The sequence below is a fragment of the Corythoichthys intestinalis genome, chromosome 22 (assembly GCF_030265065.1).
Source record: "Corythoichthys intestinalis isolate RoL2023-P3 chromosome 22, ASM3026506v1, whole genome shotgun sequence".
NCBI lineage: Eukaryota > Metazoa > Chordata > Actinopteri > Syngnathiformes > Syngnathidae > Corythoichthys > Corythoichthys intestinalis.
The window spans coordinates 1,986,216-2,014,168 of NC_080416.1; the positions used below are offsets into that span (position 1 = coordinate 1,986,216).

General features: G+C 39.4%; 1 protein-coding gene across 1 annotated transcript; it reads right to left on the reverse strand.

Annotated features, from left to right (window-relative positions):
* Positions 1-444: 444 nt before the first annotated feature.
* Positions 445-27,465, reverse strand: cratb (carnitine O-acetyltransferase b). Its single transcript, XM_057828544.1, has 15 exons — positions 27,082-27,465; positions 24,128-24,352; positions 21,150-21,268; positions 19,180-19,233; positions 15,944-16,109; positions 14,338-14,512; positions 14,090-14,180; positions 13,745-13,832; positions 13,557-13,657; positions 10,481-10,600; positions 10,182-10,304; positions 4,730-4,865; positions 4,579-4,641; positions 4,344-4,481; positions 445-1,040 (listed from the first exon to the last, which is right to left on the reverse strand). The coding sequence occupies exons 1-15, from the start codon at positions 27,130-27,132 to the stop codon at positions 837-839; spliced, it is 1,854 nt and encodes a 617-aa protein (XP_057684527.1). The 5' UTR covers positions 27,133-27,465; the 3' UTR covers positions 445-836.
* Between the last annotated feature and the right edge of the window lie 488 nt (positions 27,466-27,953).

Sequence of the window (27,953 nt, forward strand, 5' to 3'; positions counted from 1 at the left end):
TCCAGTACCCTCTTGGCCCTTTGGGGAATTGGTTTGACACCCCTGCTATAAATGTTTGGATGGCTTTACTTAAAGCAGACACTGCATTTTCATCTGTGTGATTTTGACAAAGATCAGATAACATTTGATTTTATGTAAAAATGTGTGAAATTCCAAAAGGTTCAGATACTTTTTCATACCAATGTATATGAAGTTTTAAAATAGGACATTCATGGAAGGTGCACCTTATAGTGCGGAAAATACGGTACAGGGAAAACGCATCGGTACTTATACAATTTTCAAGTTACAATACTACTTCCAGAACCAATTAATTTCCGAATGTACCACTGTAGTTGGATATGCCTTAAGATTATGGCATGTTGATAACTGCATGTGACATCCTCATCACGTTAGTCAGGGCATACATTGGCCGGATGACCTGAACAAAGACCATGTTGTCCATAAGCAATAAAATGAGCTTTATTAACCAAACCAACAAATTGTGCGTTAACATCCCTTACAAAATGTGTCACGCATGCTTTATTCATGCAACAACACCATTAGTTACAATCAGAAATTTGCTCCCCCATATTTTGGTCCTTCAAAGTTCAAACACATCAAGTGACCAACGATTCTGAAGAGATGGTGACAACAGTGCAACATACTATACATACAAACGCTTTGTCTGAGATTCACGCTGAAGTGTTAATGCGATTTCTTTTCACATAAGAGCGTGACGTGCAGCTACGAATGCAAACATTCAAGAACTTAACCTTCATAAACACTGACATTCTTGTGTTTGTGTTGCTTAAGATAACAGAGGAGCGCAAATCGAAACACTCCAGCTTGTTGCCACGCTACACAGTAGGCTCCAGTAGCTCGTAGAGTTGGCTGAGGGTTTCTCTGACGGCGACACCCAGAGTTTCTGCATTGGTCTCCTCGCAACAGTTGAAGGCAGTTATGGAAAAGTGGACGTGGTCAGACTGAGGGTTGTAGCATATGGCGTAACCGTCAGGGACCAGGGGCCCAAAGCACATCACGCTATCTGTGTTTGCAGGCACCTAAAGGGATAACGACAATTATAGTAAGCTTGGGGAGTAAAAACAAATACATACAAAAAGCCATGTTCACAATTGTAACTAGAAACTGCAACTTCTGGAGAAATTACTCTGGGTCTTTGCTGTGTGGGGATACAGATCTTAGCTCCGCCCAGGTTGATTTGGCGACATTTCGGGCAAGGGCGTAGGTTTCGTCTGAACATTGGTAGGGACGATGTAACAGCATAACCTGCATGTACACTTTTTGCTTAGGAAGGAACATTATTAACCCAAACAGATTGGGTGAACGGGGGTCAGGGCAACATTTCTCATGAAAATGAACCTAATTAATTGATAGGCCAAATGATCAAGGCAAAAATAAATCAGTTTTGACCTATACTAACTTTCATGTGTATTGGTTCAGGGTTATACACCGTTTGATTCAAACCTTTGTTTTCCAAAACTACTGAACTACTTTATTAGCAAATTCAACATACACAATAAATACAAACTTATGAATAATTTCTTAACTGTCCAGGAATGCAAAAAAAAAAAAACATTTTTCTTTAGACCACCCAACATTGTCTGTCTAAATTAATAAATATAACTGAAAAAAAATCATAACGTTAACAGCAGAAAACACATACAGGACATTCCTCTTTAAGCAGCTTCCCACTTGAGTTTTGCAGGTTAGCATGTTCACACAGTTTAATGTCATGCTAACTCTGATGCAGGTCGGACTTTCAGTAGCAAAATTAGTGATGTTTCCCATGTCCACAACACTGACGTCTTTTACATTCCTTACAGTAGCTGCTGCTGGCCGAAAAAAACTTCTAATATCCCTCCTCTTCAAAGGGGTCGGAGGAGGCGGTATGTTGTCGACATGTTGTATTTTTGTTGGGGCTGTGTGGGTGTGCATGTGTATGTATGTGTGTGTGTGGGGGGGGGGGGCATGGCATCAGCCAATCCAACGTGCATATGAGGTTAAATAAAATTATAACGGTCTGGCACATTCAGCAAGTGAAAAGGGGTAAATATAAGTCTAAAAAAAATAATGTAAAAATATCACTTAATAATAGTAGGGTCAATTCTATCTTTAAAACATAACAAAAGACAATCTAAATTACTTACATAACTGAACTCATTATACAATACAAATAAGGTTGCCTGAAAGTTGGTGGTGACAATTTGAGGATCCTGAAAAGTTGGTAGTGTTATGTCCCGACGGTCCCTATGCAAACCTACGCCCTTGATTTTGGGGACAATATCCGGTCACTTCCTGTTGATTTGGGGACATTTGGGGGACATGTCTTGGTTATATCAAGTCATTTGGGGACATTTGGGGGTGGTGTCCTGGTCATATTAGGTCATAACCATCAATGGCATTGACTTACATATGCGTCTATGGAGTCCAAGAACATTAGCATCAATAGAATCGACGTACATGGCCGTCAATGGCAATGACGTGCATAGCCCTCATTTGAATTGTGCGTCAATGCAATGCCAATGACATTGGAAAAGAATGGGAAATTTGGACGGCCATATTTCCCATTAATTTCCAATGGCATTTACATTGCACTGAGGCCAATTTAGACCTCTGCCATTGACGGCCATGGACGTCCAAATTTCCCATTCATTTTCAATAGGAAAAAAAAACAAATGTTCCCAAACTAACAGGAAATCAACAGATATCAAAAGGACGTTTCCACCAAATGTCCCTGATTCCATTGACGCATATGGATGTCTATGACATTGACGGCCATGGACGTTCAAATTTCCCATTCATTTCCAACTGCATTAACATTATATTGAGGCCAATTTAGACAGATGCCATTGACGGCCATGTATGTCAATTCTGTTGATGCCAATGTACTTGGATTCCATTGACGCATATGGATGTCCATTCCATTGACAGCCATGCACGTTCAAATTTCCCATTCATTTCCAATGGCATTAACATTACATTGAGGCCAACTTAGACAGATGCCATTGACGGCCATGTATGTCAATTCTGTTGATGCCAATGTACTTGGATTCCATTGACGCAAATGTAAGTAGATGCCATTGACGGCCATGGACGTCCAAATTTCCCATTCATTTTCAATGGCAAGAAAACAAATGTCCACAAATAAACAGGAAATGACCAGATAACAATAGGACGTGTCCCCCAAATGTCCCCAAATGACCTGATATGACTAGGACAGGCCCCAAATGTCTCCAAATGACCTAATATGACCAGGAAGCCCCCCCAAATGTCCCCAAATGCCCTGATATGACTAGGACACGCCTCACAAATGTCCCCAAATAACGTGATACCCCTAGGACACGCACCCAAATGTCCCCAAATAACCTAATATGACCAGGACACGTCCGCCGAATGTCCCCAAATGACCTGATATAAACAGGACATGTCTCCCAAATGTCCCCGAATCAACAGGCAGTGACCTGATATTGTCCCCGAAATGTCCCCAAATGACAAGATCCAATTTGCAAGGCTTTTCCACAGATTTTTGCATTTTATTATTTCTCTCGTTTTCTTAGTGACTATTTCTTTCTGGTAACGTAGTCCTGAGTTTATAATTCATTATTATTCAATCATTTATTGTTCATTCAATTTTTGCACTATGAATGCAAATAGTCTTCTCAAACAACCAATCCAAAGCATCTTAGTTTGGAGAAATCCAATGGTCAATTAGCATAACTGTTGTGCTAAACTGTGACCAGCCCTTGTACTAAGGCAGAAAGCTTCTATATTCACTTTGAAGGCAAAAAGCCTATTGGCCCAAACCTAATAATAAAAACTGATACTAATATTATCTGATATAATTTAAAAACACTTTTGTTCGCCGATTTTATAGGCAATATATTGGAAAACCTTCTTAGATTTTTTTTGATTTTTTGTTAATCTAAAATACTGTTCTCCTCCATGAATGCTCCACCAATGCCCCAATGAGTACACAGAGCCCTAACATTAGAACTAAGACTGCCCCAAAAAGGCCTTTGCTATCTTCAATAGAGAGACTTCAGGTCCCCTGGGCAGCACCCTTGTCTGTGCTTGGTAAAAACACTTTTCCAACCCACTTCAGACTTGCTACTAACAGTAAATAATCACGCTTGCATTTTTTTGGTGCTGATCTGATAGGCCAAACGGTCCTTGCTTTATGTTCACGCTCGTACAAGCATGCGAGCGTAACACAGGCTGCAGTTACACTTTAGGCCAGAGGTGGCAGCCGTGAGTAAAAAAAGTGACAAACTCTGTACAGTCCCTTTAAATCAAAATAAACTATAATTTCCAAAATCAACAAATGTAAATTTAGACAAACGCACCTGTCCGGTTCGGAGTTTCCAATGAGTCGCTAGGCCAAAGGCAGTATCCATGAAGATTTTGGGAACACTCAGTCCCTCTTCAATGGCCTGCAACTTAAGCGCCAGCAGGTGTCTGTCGATGCCGTGTCCTTTAACTACCTGCATAGAGTGCTTGTATGAGAGTTGCACTTCACGTCTACGTATTGTCACTTAGGGTACGTACGCCAAAGTCAAGGTACTACATTAGCTGTGTTACCTTATCAGTCAGAGCAGAGTAGGCATCAATCGCTTCAGTCAATAATTGGAGCTTGGCTTCACGCTGAACCAACCACAAGAAAAAAATAGTATAGCAATAGTTTTCTTATCTCAAAGAAGGCATTTGAAATAAGAGAGGTATATCCGCTCACCGACACCGATGGGTCGATAAAGGCAAGGATGAATTTAAGCGTCTGGGTTGAAGGCGAGCGGATGTACTCGGTCCTTCCTTTACGAAACATCCGCTGAGAGGCGATGTCGCAGGAAGCGCACACTTCTCCGTGAACTCTAGCAACACAAACAGAAAACATCTACAAATACTAAACGGCACACAGAGTATGGATTATTCTTTTTCAACTTTGTTTGCTAAAGATTAAATTTTGAAACAACAAAAACTGCTCTCAGCCCTGGAGGTCACACCTACGCACTGTTTGTACACCAATTGGACATTTCATTATGTACACATGTGCAACTTAAACTGGCTGTAGAATGCATATTTTATGTTTCAAAGGGATATTTTCCAATCTTAAAATAATTTGGTATAAATTAGGGCTGTCAAAAATATCGCGTTAACAGGCGGTAATGAATTTTCTAAATTAATGACTTTAAAATATTTGACGCAATTAACGCATATACCCCGCTCAAACAGATTAAAATGACAGTACAGTGTAATGTCCGCTTGTTACTTGTTTTTTGGTGTTTGGCGCCCTCTGCTGGCGCTTGGGTCCAACTGATTTTACGGGTTAGTACTATGAGTGAGCATGGTGTAATTATTGACATCAACAATAGTGAGCTACTAGTTTATTTTTGATTGAAAATTTTACAAATTTTAATAAAACGAAAACATTAAGAGGGGTTTTAATATAAAATTTCAATAACTTGTACTAACATTTATCTTTTAAGAACTTCAAGTCTTTCTATCCATGGATCGCTGTAAGAGAATAGAGAATGTTAATACATAATAAACAAATACAGTACTTATGTACCGTATGTTGAATGTATATATCCGTCTTGTGTCTTATTTTTCCATTCCAACAATAATTTACAGAAAAATATGGCATATTTTATAGATGGTTTGAATTGCAATTAATTAATTTTTAAGCTGTAATTAACTCGATTAAAAATTTTAATTGTTTGACAGCCCTAGTATAAATGCATTTTTTGCACAATGCTACATTTTAGCTTCAATGTCAAAACTATTAGGCAATCTTATGGGCTTGGGATGAGCTCAGCATAGTTGAACACAATTGCAATGTCTAAAAAATAGAGCTGAAACTGAATTGCCTCATAGACTTACGGGACATGGGCTGATAAAGAGGGGACCTTCATTGCTGGCGATGGTGTCAAAGCTGACCGAGTGGAATCACAGACAAAGAGCTATTTACGGTGAAAATTCTTGTGAATAAAAACTTAAATCCCCAAATTCTTTATGGGTATGGATGTAAATCAGTCTCCATTCTTGGTTAAAAGAAAAAAACATTTTTTTTAAAACCTGTGCATTTAGCTTTTATTTTACCTTATTATGTCCAAGTGCAATACTAGTTTGTTAGTAAATGTAGCTAGCGGCCGCCTGATGTAAACAGAGCCTTTCCGGTGAAAATTCTCGTAAATAAATGCTTAAACCCCCTGATTCTTTATAGATATAGACGTAAAACAGTCTCAATTCTTGGTTAAAATAAAAATTAAAAAAAATTAAAAAGTGCAGTTAGGGTTTATTTTACGTAAATATGTCGAAGTACAATGCGAGTCTGTTAGTGAATGTAGCTAGCGACCGCCTAATGTAAACAGAGCTTTTCCGGTGAAAATTCTTGTGAATAAATGCTTAAACCCCCAGATTCTTTATAGATATGGACGTAAAACAGTCTCGATTCTTGGTTAAAAGCAAAAAAAAAGTGCAGTTAGTGTTTATTTTACGTAAATATGTCGAAGTTCAATGCTAGTCTGTTAGTCAATGTAGCTAGCGGACGCCTGATGTAAGCAGAGCTTTTCCGGTGAAAATTCTTCTGCATAAATGCTAATCCCCGAATTCTTAATAGATATGGATGTAAAACAGTATTGATTATTGGTTAAAAGCAAAAAAAACGTGCAGTTTGCATTTATTTTCCATAAATATTGCAAACTATGACGCCAATGTAGTAGCGGCTAATTACTCCCATTGATTTTTTTCACAACGTTTCAAAACGCATGCATGGTACGAACAATATAATAGTTACCTTAAATCTTCGAACAAATCACTTTTAAGACAATTCTTCTTGTTTGTATGCGGTACGGCTTGCGTACTTTTTCAACAGAAATCTGGCATTAGGCGCTGCGTGTTTGTGAATAGCTCCTCTTGATGTGAGCGGCCCCCTACTTGAATGCGAGGCGCAGTGCATGACCGATCTGAGCCGTCAATACATTATGAAGTCTATGATTGTGTTTTGTAATGTGCTAAATATTTTATACAGGTTGTTATTAGATTGCATGCGTAGTTCTTGGAAGTATTGTGTTTTATTGTTTATGCATTATACAATGGTTTCATATTTCCATCTCTGTGTTTGCTGCTGCAGAAATACTGTAGTGGACTACATGCTATAATAATAAAAAAATGGTGTTCGTAACAGTACTTGTGCTGGCAGCGCAGGTCAAAATGACACCATTACCTTCAATTCTGATGAAGGTGTGTTGTCAATAGAACTCATAAAGCAATTACAGTTACTTTTGCTCTCACATTAGTAGAGGAAATAATGAAATAAATACAAATATGATGAAGGCGGACAAATGCGATTTTCAGGCAATGAAAGCATCCGCTCCTTTTCAAAAGTAGCAAACAAATGTAAAATCCGGTTAAATTACAGTCATGTGAAAAAATTAGGACATCCCATTTAATATTCAGTTAAGGGGTAACACTAGCATTTAGGTGGTAGGGTTTCCTAACTTTTTCCTCAGTTAGAATATGCATTTTTCTTAATTTTTGTTTTTTACCTGCAATTCAATCACTTTCTTTTCCAGAGATAAAGGAAAAACAAAGATCAGACAGTGATATGTAAACATATCTTAACAAAGAACTGAATATTCAATGGGGTGTCCTAATGTTTTCACTTGACTGTATGTGTAGAAAAGTGGCAGAATATACTAGAGCTGTCCCGACTAGTCACGTCATCGATGACGTAAATCCGTCGATGAGCACAACATCCCGTCGACGGTTAATGAAGGGTTAAAAAAATATATGCATGGAAAGTTAAGAATGTCGGACGCTTGGTATGCAAGCGGGGAAAGTGGCACAAAGCCAAAAAAGCGCACCAGAGTCCAAAACATTGACTTATTTTTAAAGAAACAAAGGAGGGTACACTGTCCCGTCTCTTCAATGCCAAGCTTGGCTGCACGTCAGCCGTGAAGGATAACGACAGGAGATTGTAAGTCCGTCTTACTAACTAATGACACGTTTTATTGAAGTTGCTAAGCCTGTCGCGCTATGCAATGAGTATATTTATCGCATGGTAAATAAAAATGAGGGCAGTCATTTTCACGGCTGCGTTTTATCGCTTCGCACGCGCGCGTGCGTGCATGCTGATGGCATATGAGACTCCAGTTCTTTTCTCTCATCAACACGCTGTAAAATTAAAGTTCAGACATACAAAATAAGAAAACACATCTATATTAAACACTATATACGTTAGCATTGCTACACTGAGGTGAATGGGGAAAAAAGACGACCTACTTTAGCCGGCTATAAAACAGGCATCCTTCTCCAAAACTTGCAGTTAAAAGGTGACACTTCAAACATGAAAAATCACTGGTTAACAGCATTTGCAAAAGGAAAAAAATCTATTGCTGACAACACATGCAATGACAAAAAGTGCTTTTTTTGCGGAGAGTAAAGCTTAAATTAGCGGTTTAGCGAACGCACTTCCGGTGAACATTTCATAATAAAAGCATGTAATGTTCGTCATATAAATAACGATTTCTGGAGTTAATCCCACATACTTCAGATTCTACACTAAAGCCTGAGTTATACTCCCGCGTTGCGGTGACGGCGTAAAGACTACGGCGTCATTCGACATTCGATAGTTCTGCGGTGAGGGAACGTGTTGCTCTGTAATTCACCGCCAAGCCACTAGAGGGATGTGGCGTTATGTTTGTACGGTTTTGGGGCATGCTGGTTTACTTCCGCTAGTCGGAGAAAAAAATAAACAATGCAAGATGGAACTCTTGAAAGTAAATATTCTGCTCATCAACACTGAATAAATATTGAACATACAAATGTTGACGGGCAGGCGACGCAGAAGACGGTTTCGAGGCGGTCTGGCCGACTTTTGATGCCGCACAGAGAGTTTTAGACTCGGGTGGAGAGAGCTAGCTGTGGCGGCTAGCTTCAAACTGGCGTCGAGCACTGCGTTCAAGGTCTGCAAAGCCCTCCAGCCTGATTTGTTTGCCGTGTCCTACAACCAGCCAGTGGGAAGCCATAGCAGATTTCTGGCGTCTAGGGAACTTCCCAAACTGCGTTGGGAGGCTTGATTTTAAGGTTATCATAAAAAGCACCGAGGCACTCTCAATCAGTGATGATGTATTGTGTGTGTGAACTGTCTGTTATTGAAAATTAAAGATCAAAACAACTCTTTTGACACAAAATCTGTGCTTTATTCTTCATATACTTGAAACATATGTACACAGTAAATGATGAAGTGCACCAACCAAAAATACGACATAAAGTGATAAAAAGTTGGCAGTTTTTGGCCGACTGTGTCACCGCTTCGTGTGGCCACTCGATTCCAACCACCCACGTCTCGGTGGTTCTTCCATTTATTTATTTTTTCGATCGCCGACCTTGCCATTTGGCAGTCACAATAATAATTTCTTGACGAGACTTGCTCTTCGATGATACTCCCGTCGGCTTGGTGCATTTTTGCGTGTAGAAAATAATGTTTGATTCTATTCTACAATGGCGGTGTTTTCGCCCGGAAACAACAGTCTGAGCGGACCAATCACAGTCCGTTTTCGCTACGTCAACGCGTCTACGCGACGCGAAGGTTAGAAAAATCGAGAGGTGCGCGTCAGGCTACGGCGTAGGGTCGTAACTCGATTCTTCCTTGACGGCGTAGGTCTGACGCGGAAGTATAACTCGGCCTTAAGAATACCTTTAAAATGACACCCTTTATGAAAATTCTGATTGGCAATGAATAATTATTATAATACTATTATATATAGTACTACAGTATACTATAATATTAATGCTAGGTATTTTTTTAAGAATTGTTTTAAATCATTTTGGAAAGGTGAAGTCAGTGTTCTGAATCTGTTTACATTCCATTCTTTTGCACAAGTTAATTCTATCAGCATTTTAACTCATTATTTGTGATTTATTATTGTTATTTATCTGTTTATTTGTACTTTATTCTAGAATTTAAGTGTTCCAAAATGTTTTTGTGAATTGACAAGCGTCCCAAAAAATTTCATTGCTAAATTAGTAAAAAAAAAAAAAAAAAAAAAAAAAAAAAATTTTTTTTGAAATAAGATTAGTCGACTAATCGTAAAAATAGTCGGCTGACTAATCGGGAGAAAATTAGTCGTTTGGGACAGCCCTAGAATATACGTAACGATACAGCTGAATGTCAGTTTCTTTACCTGTAGTAGGCCAGCTGCAGAGCCACCTGGATAAAGGAGTTGGGACTCATTTTGTGTTTTTTGGGAAGGTCTTTGCCAAACTTTTTAAAGTTGAAGACATTCACATCCAAGTCATTGATTAGTCTGGAAATATATTGAGAAAATAGGTTAGTGATTTTTCTTAGCAGACTTTTTAAACATGCTTTTGTGATTTAAAATGCACAAAAGCTAGGGTCGACTACGTACAGCTAGATAAGTCTTTTCTTCTAGGTATCAAGACTGCAAATACTTTAAATTGTTATCCAAGTTATGTAACTTACATATCAAGGTTCTGCTTGGCATTTTCTATGTCTCTCTTGATTTCTCTGTCTATATGGAAGTATAGCTTCTTGGGCATTGGGAGTGGGACCAGTGGTGTTCTCCTAGTGTCTGGAGTTTCACTGCAAATGAGGAAAAAAACACAAATGCGCATAGTAAATGTACAGTGCCCTCCATAATTATTGGCACCCCTGAAAAAGATGTGTTTTTTAGCTTCTAATATTTTTTTTTAATTCAAATAATATGGGACCTTAATGTAAAAAAGAGAAAAACCCAACCTTCAATACAAGTGCACTCATTCAGTGGGGAAAAAAATCCCACATTAAGAAAAAAATTATTTGACATCAAATAATGTGTGTCACAATTATTAGCACCCCTGGTGTTAATACCTTGTACAACCCCCTTTTGCCGACAAAACAAGGTCTGGGGACTGAGATGGCCATGGGAGGAGCTTGATTTTGTGTCTGGTGAACCAGTTCTGTGTAGATTTGGCCATATGTTTAGGGTCATTGTCTTGCTGAAAGACCCATTGACGACCCATCTTCAGCTTTCGGGCAGAGGGCAACAGATATTGATTTAAAATGTGCTGGTATTTCAAAGCATTCATGATGCCATGCACCCTAACAAGGTTCCCAGGGCCTTTGGAAGCGAAACAGCCCCACAGCATCACTGACCCACCCCCATACTTCACAGTGGGTATGAGGTGCTTATCAGCATGCGCATCTTTCGTGGCCCGCCAGACCCACTTAGAGTGTTTGTTGCCATAAACCTCAATCTTGGTCTCATCTGACCAAAGCACACGGTCCCAGTTGAAGCCTGGGACCGTGTGTATTTTTGTGTGAATTTGTATATATATAAAATTTACGGTTCCCAAGAAATTTGTAAAAAAAAACTTTCCGTTTCATTTTTAATGGGATGCAACGTTCAAATTTTCCATTCACATTGCATTGATGCCATTGACAGCCATGTATGTTGAATCTATTGATGCCAATTACAGTGGTACCTCTACATACGATCACTTCGACACACGATCTTTTCGACATCCGACGTAAAATTTGAGCCGCCATTTGTTTCTACATCCGACGAATTGCTCGAAATACGACGACATGACAGCACTGCAAACGAACGCACGGTGGATTTTCTTGTGTGAGAAATCAACACAGTTTTCAAAAAAAGTTGATACAGTTGGAGAAACAAGGAAAAAAGTGATGCTTACCTTTGAAATGAAGATGCAAGTTATAGAAAAATATGAGCTTGGGGTGCGCGTACCTGAACTGGCTCAACATTACAGCTCCATGGTCCTCTTCCGACCACCGTTCGCCACTATTTATAAGTTAAGGTGACAATTATTATTGTGGTAACATTGCCAAGGAAATCGCCAGCTTCGTCACGTTTTTATCATTTATTTAAGAACTTATCCAACACAAAACGCCCATTGTCTTATGCAGTTGACTGCTCTCAAGAAAACGAAAGTATTATCTCTACCGCACCGACCTATCTCACTGAGACGTCAGCTTCGCGGTGCGTTCAGGGACAGTAAAAAGTGTCCGCCATATTAGAATCCGATTCGTTACATTATTTACAGGAATAATTATTAATTATTCTTCTTATTATTATATTATTCTGAATTATTTATTGATAACATATTTGTTTTTCTATGTTTAATTGCCATTTGTAACAGTGCCAGCAGTATTTATTAAGAATTTAGTGTATGTTTTTAGGCTTTGGAACGAATTAATGGAATTATAATGTATTCCTATGGGAAAATCCTGCTCGACATACGACCATTTCGACTTACAAACAAGGTCCTGGAACGAATTAAATTCGTATGTAGAGGTACCACTGTACTTGTATTCCATTGACGCATATGTAAGTTGATGCCATTGACAGCCATGGATCTCCAAATTTCTCATTCATTTCCAATGGCATTTACATTGCATAGATACCATTGACGGTCATTCATGTCAATTCTCCTGACGCCAATGTACTTGGACTCTATTGATGCATATGTAAGTCGAAGCCATTGACGGCAATGGACGTGCAAATTTCCAATTCATTTCCAATGGCAAAAAAAACTAATGTCCCCTAATCAACAGGAAATGACCCGATATCAATAGGAAGTGTCCCCCAAATGTCCCCGATTCCATTGACGCATATGGAAGTCGATGCCATTGACGGCCATGGACGTCCAAATTTCCCATTCATTACCAATGGCATTTACTTTGGTTAATACCATTGACGGCCATGTTTGTCGATTCTATTGATGCCAATGTACTTGGATTCCCTTGACGCAAATGTAAGTTGATGCCATTGACGGACGGCCATGGACATCCAAATTTCCCACTCATTTTCAATGGCAAAAAAAAAAAAAAAAAAAAAAAAACAATGTCCCCAAATCAACAGGAAATTACCAAATATCAATAGGACATGTCCCCTAAATGTCCCCAAATGACCTAATATGACCAGGACACGTCCCTCAAATGGCCTGATATGACCAGGACCCCCCCCCCCCCCCCCCAAATGACCTGATATGACCAGAACACACCCTCCAAATGTCCCTAAATGACCTGATATGACCAGGACCTGTCCCCCAAATGTCCCCAAACCAACAGGAAGTGACCTGATATTGTCCCCGAAATGTCCCCAAACCAATCTGGGCGGGGCTAAGATCTGTATCTCCACCGAACAAAGCCCCAAAGTAATTTCTCCAGAAATTGCAGTTACATTTGCAGTGATTAGAAACATTAAAATATACAAATAAGTTTTTTGTTTTTGTAATTAGACTTTTTTGGGGGGAGAGGGTGACATGTCCTATATGTATCTCTTTCCAATGTTGTTAAATCTGAATAAATACATTGAACACATAATTTTTAAAAATGTAAATAAGTTCCGCCTCTATTTCGCAGATTTAGAATTTTCGCGGGGGGGGTTGGTAACCCATTAATCGCGAAAATGAGGGATCACTGTATTAAGTACTAGGGTTGTCAATAATGACAAGGCCTACTTTTTACAATTGAATCCTTAAGAGGACATTGAATAATTACATATCACATATTAGGTTAATATAGCTCTTATTACCAGTAGTGCAGGATAAAATCCAGCAGTGTCGCTATGGGTGGCCCTTCAGCCGTGGCTTGTTCATACAGGAGACCCCAGGATCCGTCCTCGCCAATCACGAACTGTACAAACACATAAAGTCAACAAACTGGCCTTGAGAGTCATTTCATCTTTTGTTCATGTTCACCCCGAGCAGCTTGGTCTCTCACCTGAAGAGTTTTGTCAAACCAGCGGTTGCCACTGTTGGAGAAGGTCCCGCCACCGTGAAGAACCTGGGCTGCTTTGCGGCTAGCATATCTGTGGAACAAAGTTGCAGCCTCTTATAAAGCGCATTCTTTCATGAAGTACTCAAAGTACTTTTTGAAGTTGTTTCAGCATATGTTACAATGGTGGTAAAACACCTTATTCATACACTGATGTTCTGTTTCCTAGCAAGCAAGCAATTACAAATCATTCATTGCCAGCTTTTTTCAGTTGACATGACCATTTGCTATCAATAGCCGTCAATGGTAGTGAATGTTATTAATCAAAATAGAAGTGTTTTTTGTGCATACTTCTCATCTGATATCCTCATAACTGGAGAATCCAGACAGAGCGAGAAAAGACCCTTCTCGATCGACCGGACTGATTCACGGTTCAGTTTGTCTGGGTCACAGAGACAAAAAGGCACAAAGGACAAAACCAAAAATATGTAAATGGACAATTCTTACACACACCATTTTAATCCTGATTTCCAAAAGCGTACAGTACCGATTTGTTGGCAATAACATAATGTGTAGATATTTTAAGATACGGCATCTACCATTCAGCAGGCGGTTGTAGGCCTGGCCCCATATGTGTCGATGTTCACTTGTCAGGATGCCCATTGGCTCCTTGTCCGTCTTCCAGGACTGAGACCTGATCCTCAGCAGCTGCGCGTGAATCTGGCTTTCCGTCAGGCGGGAGCCGTCGCTGTTGTACACATCCAGCTGGAAAAACTGGAATACCATTTGCCACGTTTGTCGTTTACCTTCTCAATGTGATTGGTTTCCAGAAAGATGACAAAGGTGTCTAAAGTTTTGCATCTAGTGTTGCTTTAAGTACCAAACGCAAGATGGACAGTTTGGCTGCACTGCTTAGCAGGAGGGAGGGTGTGGCGCTGTGCGAGCATGACGCTGAAAATCAATAAGTATATATTTTTTAAATTAAAAACCTGATCCTTTTCACCCGATTCCGATCTTCTGAAAAATGGCGCGATCAGTCCGCTTTCCGATCAAGTGATCAGATTAGGACATCCCCACAAATTTTTTTTCAACCCAAAAAAAATAATATATCATATATAGTTACACTTACTAGAGATGCCAATCGATCGGGTCCGATCACGTCATTTTCAAAGTATCGGAATCGGCAAAAAAATATCGGATATGCCTTTTTTTAATATATATATATTTTTTAATTAAATCTTTTTCTAATTGTATTTAACGTTACAGACATAATATGATAGAGTCTTTAGTTTAGGCTTAAGGTTGGGTTATCAAATTTATCCCGATTGCGACGGTAATTAATTTTTTAAAAAATGTATCACGTTAAAATATTTAACGCAATTAATGCATGCACTGCACGACCCACTCACGCATTGTCGCATTTAATCTGTAATGGCGCCGTTTTACCTACAGAGAGATAAAAGACAGCGTAAAATGAGTAGAGTGAATTTTGGCAGCTTTTGGAGCCTTTTTTTAATTGGTTAAAGCCTAGCAATCCCTCTCCCTATAAAAAGAAATATCAAAGGAAGCAATGGGGGGAGGCAAGGTAGCAAATGATCTTTTTCTTAACACCTTATGTTATTTCCCAACGCAGAGAAGATATATCAATTGGTAGCACTACGCACAGTCATGGTTCCACTTCCCATCATGCATTTGGGCATGGCTACAGTATCATTTACTGAAAGCTCAACAAATACACTAGATGGCAATATTTAGTCACAATTTACAAAGTCACAAGTCTTTATCTGTGGATCCCTCTCACAGAAAGAATGTTAATAATGTAAATGCCATCTTGAGGATTTATTGTCATAATAAACAAATAGAGTGCTTATGTTGAATGTATATTTTCGTCCGAGTTTTATTCATTTTTTTCTTAATGCATTGCCAAAATGTATATGATCGGGAAAAATTATCGGGAATGATTGGAATTGAATCGGGAGAAAAAAAAAGCAATCGGATCGGGAAATATCGGGATCGGCAGATACTCAAACTAAAATGATCGGGAGCAAAAAAACATGATCGGAAAAACCCTAACAGTTACATATGCAGTATATGGAGACGTTCGTTTATACTGGATCTATTCATTCAAGCAAATTGCAATGTAAGATGGAAAGTAATGGTCAGCAAATGTGACTAGTGTGGATAAATTAGCTCAACTTTGCTCACCTGATAGTTCCTGACCACAGTGATGTGGCTCGGTGACCGTCGAGAGGTTCTGTGGTGCACGACGTGGTCGTGTTTAGGCCCCGGGATGCGACATGAAGAGAAGAGCAGTGGATAGAGCTCCATACATAAAGGCCTGCCACGCATGTATTCCACTGGCAACTGTCCACTAAAATAGATAAGAGTTTGATTAAAGTGGCTATGACACCACTGACAATGGGTTTCAATGGATGGAGACGTTGCTCTGTAAACAAAGCAATAATTGAATTTTATTTAGCCTTCTAGTTTTAATGGGTTTCTAGTAGGCCTGAATGATATTGGAAAAAAACTATCATTGCGATTTTTGGGGGGCTTGCAATATATTGCGATATTACATTGCGATATGAAAACTAGAAGAATTTTCACCTCATAACTTGAATAGCCTTGTTTGGGATATGACTGAACGATATTGAAACAATTGGAAAGAATTAACATGTAACAGGTAGTCCCTGGGTCACGACGTACGTGGTTTTGCCCGCATAAGGCTGTAAGTTGTTTCCGCTAACATATTTTTGTGTATGCATTTGTAACTATGTTTACAGCTACAGTTTCTGGAGTTTCGGGTTAGCGATTTGCTATGAGAATTGTAAATACATTATCTTTCGTGGCATTTAAGCTCGATGACTTTTGTTAGCCAAATTAGGCTAATTTAATCTACTAAATTTCCATATTGAGCAGATTAGATGGATGTTTGAACATCAACTGTTTTGTGTCAAGGGTTTTATTGCTAAAAGGCATGTCATTTTGAACATAAGTGTACATATGACAGAACTCGTATTATTAATGAAGTAAATTTTAAAAAAACATACTGTGAGGTACAATGAGGTACTGTTTATGCGACAAAAAAAAAAAAAAAAACGACGAGACAAAATGGCGGGCGAGACTCTGGCGTCATAAAGTCGAAATCGCTCAAGTCCAGTACTTCAAATCCCGGGGACTACCTTGATATTTTTTAAATCATAAACTCAATCCTTTTAACTTGATTCCTATCCTCTGAAAAATGGCACAGTCGGCATGGTTTCTGATCACGTGATCGGATCGGGGACATCCCTAATTTATATCATGCCATTTATCTAGGTTTACTGGATATAAAAGGGAGTCTGCACACTTGCTGCCTTTATGAAGTATAAAAAAAGTTTACATATTAAAAAAAAAAAAAAAAAACTGTTGCAGATTCTGCGATGTGACTATTGCGCATCCGCACATTGCGATGGCGATGTTCAAACGATATATTGTGCAGGCCTAGTTTCTAGAGTAATGTTTGTTAACATTATTGTTTGTTAAGGGGAGCAGGTATTAGTTATGCATATACAGTGGTATGAAAAAGTATATGAACCTTTTGGAATTTCTCACATTTTTTGCATAAAAACCATCAGATGTGATCAGATCTTTGTCAAAATCACACAGAGGAAAAAAAGTGTCTGCTTTAACTAAAACCACCCAAACATTTATAGGTTTTCATATTTTAATGAGGATAGTTTGCAAACAATGACAGAAGGGGGAAAATAAGTAAGTGAATTTAATTTAACATTTAATATTTTGGCAGCAATAAGTTCAACCAGACGCTTCCTGTAGCTGCAGATCAGTCTGGCACATTAATCAGGACAAATTCTTCTCTACAAAACTGCTGTAGTTCAGTCAGATTCCTGGGATGTCTGGTATGTATCGCTGTCTTTACGTCATGACAAAACATCTCAATGGGGTTCAAGTCTGGACTTTGACTTGGCCACTCCAGAACGTGTATTTTGTTCTTCTGAAACCATTCTGAAGTTGATTTACTAGTGTGTTTTGCATCATTGTCTTGTTGCAGCATCCATCATGTTTTTAGCTTCAACTGTCTGACTGACGGCCTCAGGTTTTCCTGCAAAACATCATTTTGAATTCCTTCTTCCATTAATGATTGCAAGTTGTCCAGGCCCTAAAGCAGCAAAACAGCCCCAAATCATGATGCTCTATCCACCATGCTTCACGATGATGATAAAGTGTTGATGTTGGTGAGCTGTTCCATTTTACCTGCACACATGACGTTGTGTGTCACTCCCAAAAAATTCAATTTTGGTTTCATCAGTCCACAAAATATTTTGCCAAAACTTCTGTGGAGTGTCCGAGTGCCTTTTTGCGAAGATTAAACAAGCAACAATGTTTTTTTCAGACAGCAGTGGCTTCCTCCGTGGAGTCCGCCCATGAACAACATTCTTGGCCATAGTTTTACATATACAGTAGTTGATGTGTGCCCAGAGATATTGGACAGTGCAATGGATTTCTGTAAGTCTTTAGCAGACACTGTTGGGTTCTTTTTTTACCTCTCTGAGTATTCTGCACTGAACTCTTGGCGTCATCTTTGGTGGACGGCCACTCCTTGGGAGAGAAGCAACAGTGCCAAACTCTCTCCATTTGTAGACAACTTCTCTGACTGTCGATTGATGAACATCCAGATTTTTAGAGATGATTTTGTATCCTTTCCCAGCTTTATACAAATCGACAATCTTTGATTGCAGGTCTTTTGACGGAGCCATGATGCACATCAGACAGTGCTTCTCATCAAGACGTTTCCTGGCAGGTGTGTGTTTTATAGTGGGCAGGGCAGCTTTAAACCACTCATCAGTGATTGGGCAGGGGGCACACAACTGACTTAAATTGTTTGGTAAAAATTGGTTTTAAAAGCTCTGTAAGTGTCCTTAGGCAGAGGGTTCACTTACTTTTCCCAATTCTGTCATTGTTTGCATGCAATCCTCATTAAAATATGAAAACATATAAATGTTTGGGTGGTTTTAGTTAAAGCAGACACTGTTTTTTCATCTGTGTGATTTTTCATTCAAATCTTCCAGCAACAAAATTGCCCAAAACATTTTTTTAATCTCCCAAAATTGAGGAATTCCTACGCTATCTTCATAAGCAACACAAAGTTTACAGCCATCAGGATCTTTTTATGTGTGTAAAAACAAACTACTGTGGCACTGATACTATTACAAATACTGGGCGACTATATTTAGGCACAGATGAACTTCATACAGCAAAGGAATACCCAGGCAGGCTGTGCCAGCGGGGCTGAAGGTCGACGCACAAATAGCAATGCGCCTGATTACACGGTCATTAGCGGCTTACTGTAGGCTTCAGTGTAATTCAACACAGCGCAGTCAGAAATATGAAGAAATATTTTCACCAAGTGTATAAACAGGACAGCACTATATGAGACTTACACGTCAAGTTTGGCCTTAAATTCAAGTACCGCTGCGATCAGTTTGGATGCAAACCTAAAGGGAACAAAACATACGGTTAGTCTAATATTACACAATCCTAAAATAACTTTTTTTTCTGTAGCATGCCTATGGAAGAATAGCATCACTGTTTTTTCCCAATGGCGGCCTTAAATCTCCTACTTGAGTAGCTAAAATGGTGGACCATTTGTTAGCACTGTGTATGCATCTACACATATACATCTAACTCACAAACGTTCCTTTAAAAAAAACACACACAAAAAAACAAAATGCTGTATTTTTGCCTTTCATTTACGCAACTGGGCTTACAGATGAACCCTACATAACATACATTGCTGGCCAAAAGTATTGGCACCCCTGCAAGTCTGTCAGATAGTGCTCAAATTCTCCCAGAAAATGATTGCAATTACAAATGCTTTGGTAGTAACATCTTCATTTATTTTGTTTGCAATGCCAAAACACAAAATAGAATTGGAATAAAAATGGAATCATTATCATTTTACGCAAAACTCCCAAAATGACAAAAAGTATTGGCCCCCTTTGAAAAATCATGTGATGCTTCTCTAATTTGTGTAATTAACAACACGTTACTTATTCCTGGCACATAACAAGTAGTGGAAATAGCTAAATCAAACTTGCAGTCAGTTAAAATGGATTACAGTTGACTCGACCTCTGTCCAGTGTCAATGTATGTACCATATTGAGCATGGAGAAAAGAAAGAAGACCAAACAACTGTCTGAGGACTTGAGAAGCAAAATTGTGGCTACAAGGCTACAAGTCCATCTCCAAAGACCTGAATGTTCCTGTGTCTCCGTTGCAGTGTCATCAATAAGTGTAAAGCCCAAGGCACTGTGGCTAACCTAACTAGATGTGGACGGAAAAGAAAAGTGGACGAGACATTTCAATGAAAGATTGTGCGGAGGGTGGATAAAGAACCTCGACTAACATCCAAACAAGTTCAAGCTGTCCTGCAGTCCGAGGGTACAACAACGTCAACCTGTACTATTCGTCGCCGTCTGAATGAAAAGGGACTATGGTAGCATACCCAGGAAGACCCCACTGCTGACCCAGAGACATAAAAAAGCCAGGCTGGAGTTTGCCAAAACCTACCTGAGAAGGCCAAAAACGTTTTAGAAGAATGTTTTCTGGTCAGATGAGACAAAAGTAGAGCTTTTTGGGAAAAGGCATCAACATAGAGTTTAAAGGGGAAAAAAAAACGAGGCCTTCAAAGAAAAGAACACGGTCCCCACAGTCACAGTCCCTGATGTTTTGGGGTTGCTTTGCTTCCTCTGGCACTGGACTGCTTGACCGTGTGCATGGCATTATGAAGTCTGAAGACTACCAACAAATTTTGCAGCATATTGTAGGGCCCAGTGTGAGAAAGCTGGGTCTCCCTCAGACTTTATGGGTCTCCCAGCAGGACAATGACTTAAACACACTTCAAAAAGCACAAATAAATGGTTTGAGGGAAAGCAGTGGAGACTCCTAAAGTGGAAAGCAATGATTCCAGACCTGAATTCCATACACATGGACATAGAACAGAGGTTGAGTCAACTTTAATCCATTTCAACTGGTTGCAAGTGTAATTTAGTTATTGCCACAGTTGAATAATTGGTGCTGTTAATGACACAAATTTGAGAAGCATCACATGATTTTTCAAAGGGTGCCAATACTTTTGTCCGGGCCATTTTTGGAGTTTTGTGTAAAATGATAATGATTTAAATAAATTTCCCCCCATTCTCTTTTGTGTTTTTCATTGCAAGCAAAATAAATGAACATATTATTACCAAAGCATTCGCAATAGCAACCATTTTCTGGAGGAGAAATTGAACATTATATGACAGAATTGCAAGGGTGCCAATACTTTTGGCCAGCAGTGTAAATTAGGTTTCAAAATGCACTCCATTCCTTCAGTAAAGAGGTTAGCTACATACAGTTAGCATTTACTCACAACAGTTGGCTCCTCCAGCCGTTGTAGTCTCGTCTGGGGAGAGAAATGGCCGGGTTGGAGTGTACAGGAAGTGGTAGGCGACTCTCCAAATAGGCCCACTGCACCCACCAGTCTGTCATCTACAAGGGGTGTACACATAAAATCATAGGTGAATAGAAACACGTTACATTTACTTGAGTAACTTTCTGAGAAAAACGTACTTCTAAGCGTAATTTTACCACGCCACTTTTTACTTAAGTAGATTTTTTTAAGTTTCACCAACGAGACATCGCAACACTAATCACATGACTCCATGATACCAATCAGACGTAATAGTCACATGACCACACACGCAAGTTTGCCGTCGGAAGTCCTATGATCATGTCGGCCTGTTCAACCATGTGCTGCTGTGTTTAAAGCTCTGTAAAAAAAAAAAAAGTAATAACTATTTGACAACATGACTTGAAAGCGGATTTCAACCTCCCTCCCTGATTTTATTTGGCACCGATTGACCACAGAAAAACAGAGATGTGATGGTTTTAATTTCCTGGAAGGAAATATGGTTTATCGACCAAAGGGCATTCGTGCTCTTTGGAAGGATGATGTTTCATTTCTGTAGATTTTGGTGTATTGTTATGGCCTAATATGGTCATGTCATAGGTAGAGTATAATAATAACAGTTCATTTTGATGATGATGTGCTGAGGAAAAAAACAAACAAACATTGTATTAAAAAAAAAAAAAAATCAGACATTGGAAGCAGTTACTCATGACTCAAGTATTCTTTTCACTAATGACTTTTTTTTTTTTATAATTGAGTACATCCTTTGTAAAACTACTGAAGGAATCTGACCTTCTAGCCAGACTGCCGGAATCGTGCTAGCCGAACTGCCAGACCCGCGCTGGTGTAGCTCCAACGGCCCAGTCTAGCAAGAATCCAACAATCTGGCCAGAAGGCCAAACTCCGCGCGTTCACATTAGTCTTAACGCTTTGTACTGACTCCATTTTGAATGGTCTAATGAAGGCTCACTGAAAAAAAGTTGATAATTTAGTCAGGTCGACAGCGATTAAAACGGCAAGGCGAAATAGAAAAACTCAGGCGGGGAGCCAAGTTCACCCTATCACAGGTCAACAAAAGGTTCCCGAGAAAAATGACAACGCTTCGTTAAACATTGTCTTTTGAAGGCTCCCGCTGGGTGAGCCATGGGCAGTTGTTTAAGATTATTGTCTATTTGTGGATTGGACGGGAGGATTCGGGAGTTGCTGTTGTCAGGCCAACGAGGGTTGTGGATTTTGCCACCTCAGCGACAAAGGGGCTCTTGGAGTCTTATCAGTCGTGTTTTCAGTTGGATATCGCGTGTTTGTTTTCCTTGTGTTGGGACAGGGCGTCCCGCCATTTTTTCTGGACTGTCCGGGAGAGCGGATTGCAGACGTGGGCTTGTCAGCGTCAATCTTGCTCAGTCAGCTGAATGACGCACACGATGGGCTTCCGTGATAAGATGGCGTCATGTATCTCTTATGCCATATACAGTATTCTCCTTGTTTTCCTTAAACTATAGTATAAGTGCTATTTATTTGATATTGGGTGTGTCAGCGTAATACAGACATGGCCAAAGTCTGGCCCGGGGGCCAAATGCGGCCCTTGGTCAAATTTCATCCGGCTCCCAGCCTCTGTCATAAAATCAATAACGTCTGGCCCGCAAACAGACTTAATAAATTGGTCAGAAGTACTGCAACCAGCATACGAAGTAGCTTACACACGAAATGCTGCTCCAAATTTACCCACTAAAAGGCAGCAGCACTTTAACCCTTTATTGCCAAATGTATCACATTTGATACACCTAAAATTTCATGATTTTGAGACTAATTTAGAATTTTGACATTTCTTTTTGGAAAAAAACAAAACAAAACAAAAAAAAAACGATGAATGCAAGTCAACACATGCATGTGCAGGTTCTATGAGAGAAAAAAAAAACATAATTTAGCATGGGTTATAGATATTAGAGTGCTTATTACACATATTCATTTTGACTTTTCTTTTTACAAATTTGAAAAAATGGTTTCATTAGGACCTATTTATCAAATTTTGGGATTCTCTGATAATTGCTTCATGGTGCAGGTATTGAAGGGCTAAGCAACATTACCCCGTGTGACCCATTACTTCCATTTTCTAAAATGGCGACAATCGACAAAAAAAGAAAGAAAGTTGACTGTGATGTCCGACGCTTCAAGGATAGGTGGAAATTGGACTATTTCTTCACTAAAATACGCAACAACTGTGTCTGCCTCATTTACAAAGAGACAGTCGCTGTTTTTAAAGATTTCGATGTTAGCCGATATTACCAAACAAGACACTCTGACATGTACGGCAAGATTACAGGGAAGATTCACAGCGAGAAATTGAAGCAACTTGAAGCTAGTTTAATATCACAGCAGCAGTATTTTGCAAGGGCCCGAGAGTCGAAAGAGAACGCCACGAAGACTAGTTGTAAGATTGTTGAAATTATTCCATTTGAAAAAATAATAAAGCAAATGTGACACACTGAATGGCTTGCTAAAATTGGCTTAAATATATTGTTCTATGTAAAGGACGTCAGCCAAAGTCGGCCCCCCACATTTTTACCGCACCAAATCTGGCCCCCTTTGCAAAAAGTTTGGACACCCCTGGAGTAATACAAACAGTCGATCGGTAAATACGAGAAAAGATACTATTCCCTAATATTGATTATATAAAGTGTGTTAGAATAACGCAAACAGACGGTGCTTAGGAGAAAAGGTACTATCTCCTTTACTTTTACTTGAGTAATATTATTTTGAAATACTGATACTCTTGCTTGAGTAAATTTTGGGAAGATTGAAACAAAAATGCTCAAATTTGCTCTATTTTTTTTTAATGGTTTTGTAAATTTTGTATTGTTAGCGTTCTCTGTGCTTTATCCGACATGTAAGTCAGTAGCGCATGTCACATCTCCCTGTGAGGAAAAAGCCAAAATACACACCCAGTTGTCGGTCTTTCTTGCCCTCTTCTCTAGACCCCTTTGGAGCTCTGCGCCGAGACCTCCACGCATAGCAAACTCACGTATCACTTTGCGGGTGTGTGAAAGCTCATCGGTGGGTATCAGGGGCTCCAGGCTGCTCAAGTAGGCTTGCAGGGTCTGATTCAATGGGGGGACGGGCTGCGGCGGCACTAAGGTGGACATACTCCGCTCTTGTCTGGATGTCACCTGAAGGAAATTTTATTTTGAGTATAAGTCATTGAGTTACAGTGCTGGCCAAAAGTATTGGTACCCCTGCAATTCTGTCAGATAATGCTCAATTTCTCCCAGAAAATGATTGCAATTACAAATGCTTTGTTAGTAATATCTTCATTTATTTTGCTTGCAATGAAAAAACACAAAAGAGTATCCTAATTTTCGGACTATAAGCCGCTACTTTTTCCCCCTCATTTTGAATCCTGCAGCTTATAGTCCAGCGGGGCTTATTTGATGATTTATTTGGGTTAATAGGTAACACTTTGTTTGACAGCGGCATCATAAGACTGTCATAAGAACGTCATAATTATGACATGACACGACACTATCATGGGCATGACTGAATTATTATGACAGATGTCAAAAATGTGTCATGTTGCATATTATGTCACTAACTTCATTTATGTCCAGCTCAGATCAAAAGTGAGATAATTTGCTGGATGACACTAACCGACATCTATTATAAGCATTCAATAATGCCTATGACAGTGTTATGTAATTATGACAGTATTATGACACCACTATCCAAGAAAATGCTACCAAATACCATAACTAGCAATTAATGAAACAACTGGAACAGTAACTGAAGAAATAATTAGTACAGGACATGAACTTTGATTGTTTTTACATCTGTAGCGCCGCAATGCATGCTAGGACGAATGTTGGATGACAACAGTGTTGAAAGTAGGTGGCAGCAGAGGTTGACTGTCTCCCCCAAGGGAGCATTGGTGGCCAAATGAAGCTTTTAGAAATAATAAGGCTTTGCACCCAATTGGTTCAAAGCTTAATGGTAGTTCATTTGGTCTCATGACAATCTTATGATGCCATTGTCAAATGAAGTGTTACCATTTAATATCTTTTGGTGTAAATATCCCATAATACAATGAGGACAACTGCGGCTTATAGTCCAGTGCGGCTTATCTATGAACAAATGCCGTTTTCATGTCAAATTTGGTGGCTGGCGGCTTATGGTCAGGTGCGCCTTATAGTCCAGAAAAGATGGCATACAACTTTTTTAAAATTATTATCATTTTACACAAAACTTCAAAAATGGGCCAGACAAAAGTATTGCCACCCTCAGCCTAATACTTGGTAGCACAACCTTTAGACAAAATAACTGCAAACAACCGCTTCCGGTATCCATCATTGAGTTTCTTACAATGCTCTGCTGGAATTTTAGACCATTTTCGTTGGCCAACTGCTCCAGGTGTCTGAGATTTGAAGGGTGCCATTTTCAGATCTCTCCAGAGGTGTTCCATGGGATTAAGGTCTGGCCACTTTAGAAGTCTCCAGTGCTTTCTCTCAAACTATTTTCTAGAGTGTTCTGGGTCATTGTCCTGCTGGAAGACCCATGACCTCTGAGGGGAAACCCAACTTTCTCACACTGCGCCCTACATTATGCTGCAAAATTTGTTGGTAGTCTTCAGACTTCATAATGCCACGCACACGGTCAAGCAGTCCAGTGCCAGAGGCAGCGAAGCAACCCCGAAACATCAGGGAACCTCCACCATGTTCGTTTGACTTCTTCCAAAATGTTTTTGGCATTCTCAGGTAAGTTTTGGCAAACTCCAACCTGGCTTTTTCTTGTCGCTTGGTCAGACGTGGGGTCTTCCTGGATATCCTAGCATAGAGTCTCTTTTCATTTAGACGCCGACAAATGACACTGTGATACCCTCGGACTGCGGGACAGCTTAAACTTGTTTGGATGTTAGTCGAGGTTCTTTAGCCACCGTCCACACAATCTTTTGTTGAAATCTCTCCGTCCACATCTACGGAGGTTAGCCACAGTGCCATGGGCTTTACACTTATTGATGTTACTGCGCACGGTAGACACAGGAACATTCAGGTCTTTGGAAATGGACTTGTAGCCTTGAGATTACCCATGCTTCCTGGCAATGTTTCTTCCCAAGTCTTCAGACAGTTCTTTGGTCTTCTTTCTTTTCTCCATGCTCAATGTGGTACACACATGGACACAGGACAGAGGGTGAGTCAACTTTAATCCATTTTAACTGGCTGCAAGTGTGATTTAGTTATTGCCACCACCTGTTATGCGCCACAGGTAAGTAACTGGTCCTGTTCATTACACAAATTAGAGAAGCATCACATGATTTTTCAAAGGGTCCCAATACCCTTTGAAAAATCATGAAAAAATGGGCCTTTGTCCAGCCCATTTTGGAGTTTTGTGTAAAATGATAATGATTTTTTTTTTTTTTTTTTTTTTTTTTTTTTTTTACATTCTCTTTTGTGTTGTTTCATTGCAAGCAAAATAAATGAAGATATTACTACCAAAGCATTTGTAATTACATTTTCTGGGAGAAATTCAGCATTATCTGACAAAATTGCAGGGGTGCCAATACTTTTGGCCAGCACTGTATCTACGGACAATTTAATTTTTAGTAAATATACTACTGATTAGATTGGTATTGATTGTAACTGGACAATTTATACACACTTTTGAAGTTGGAACTAAAAAAAAAAAAGGAATAAAATAAAACAAAATAAACCAGAATTACAAATAACTTGATTGATTACACCATTTAAAAAGTAAAATGCGACCCAGAAACAGAAATGTTTGGCAACCCCTGATTCAACACCAAGTTGTCAAGTCTGGCTAGGTGTGCAGTTGACTTTTCAAGTAATACTGTGTACGTCTTAAGCACACAACTACAGACACATGCAAACAAGTATTTACAAGTACTTACACGAGTAAACCATAGTCTGCACGCCCCCGGTTGGATTTTGCTGGAAATCATGTTTCTTCCACTCAAGCCTTCGGTCGCCTTTGCATCTGTCAAGCGTGTTCAGCGTATGAACAATAACCTCCAAACTTCTTGGCCTACTGAAAAATACCCTCCTCCTTTAGAACGGTCGTTAAAGGATCAGATCATAAAAAGTGAGCCGTGCCCCATCGAAGATGTGCAACAGAGTCCTCATCTATCAAGTGGATTCCGATTGAAAATACACAACAAACCCCGACCGACCTACGCCGTTGTTACTTCCGAAGCTGGAGCATGCAACGCCTCACGTACTGAAGTGAACTTCCCAACAAGCCTCCACACGTGTTGACGTCAAAAGTGTTTCCGTAAACGAAGCTGTGAAAACTAGCTGCACTACCGAATCCCTCCAAGGAATGTCGCTCTTTCACCGGAAAGAGAAGCAACAACACTACCGTCGATTTAAAAATGTATTTTAGTAAAAAGTGTATCTTCTATTCCGACAAATTAGAAGTAAGGCCCTACAATTATAATAGTTTTCCTCTTTTATCAACTTAAATATTGTTCATACTGAGATAATAGTCAATTTGTCACAAGGCCACTGCCTTGCTAGCACCGTCTTCTAATTAAAATTAGCTAATGTTATCAACGGGAAAAAGACCTTTTTTGCCTGTTTCTTTCCAAATAAGTTTTTTTTTTTTTCAAAATTTTGTGGGTATGGTTCTTCCATTAATGTGGAAATTGCAAGTCTAAAATACAAAGTAATTGCCTCCACCAAAGAAAACAAAGAGTGGGCTTTATATACAGTACATTAATACACTAAGGTGACCAAACGTCCTCTTTTGCCCGGACAAGTCCTA

Coding starts and splice junctions, on each gene's coding strand:
- cratb (XM_057828544.1), bottom strand. CDS start 27,132: ATGATTTCCAGCAAAATCCAACCGGGGGCGTGCAGACTATGGTTTACT. Junction 24,353..27,081: donor GCAGACTATGGTTTACTCGT/GTAAGTACTTGT, acceptor AATTTCCTTCAG/GTGACATCCAGACAAGAGCG. Junction 4,866..10,181: donor CTGCAGCTGGCCTACTACAG/GTAAAGAAACTG, acceptor TTGTGTTGCTAG/AGTTCACGGAGAAGTGTGCG.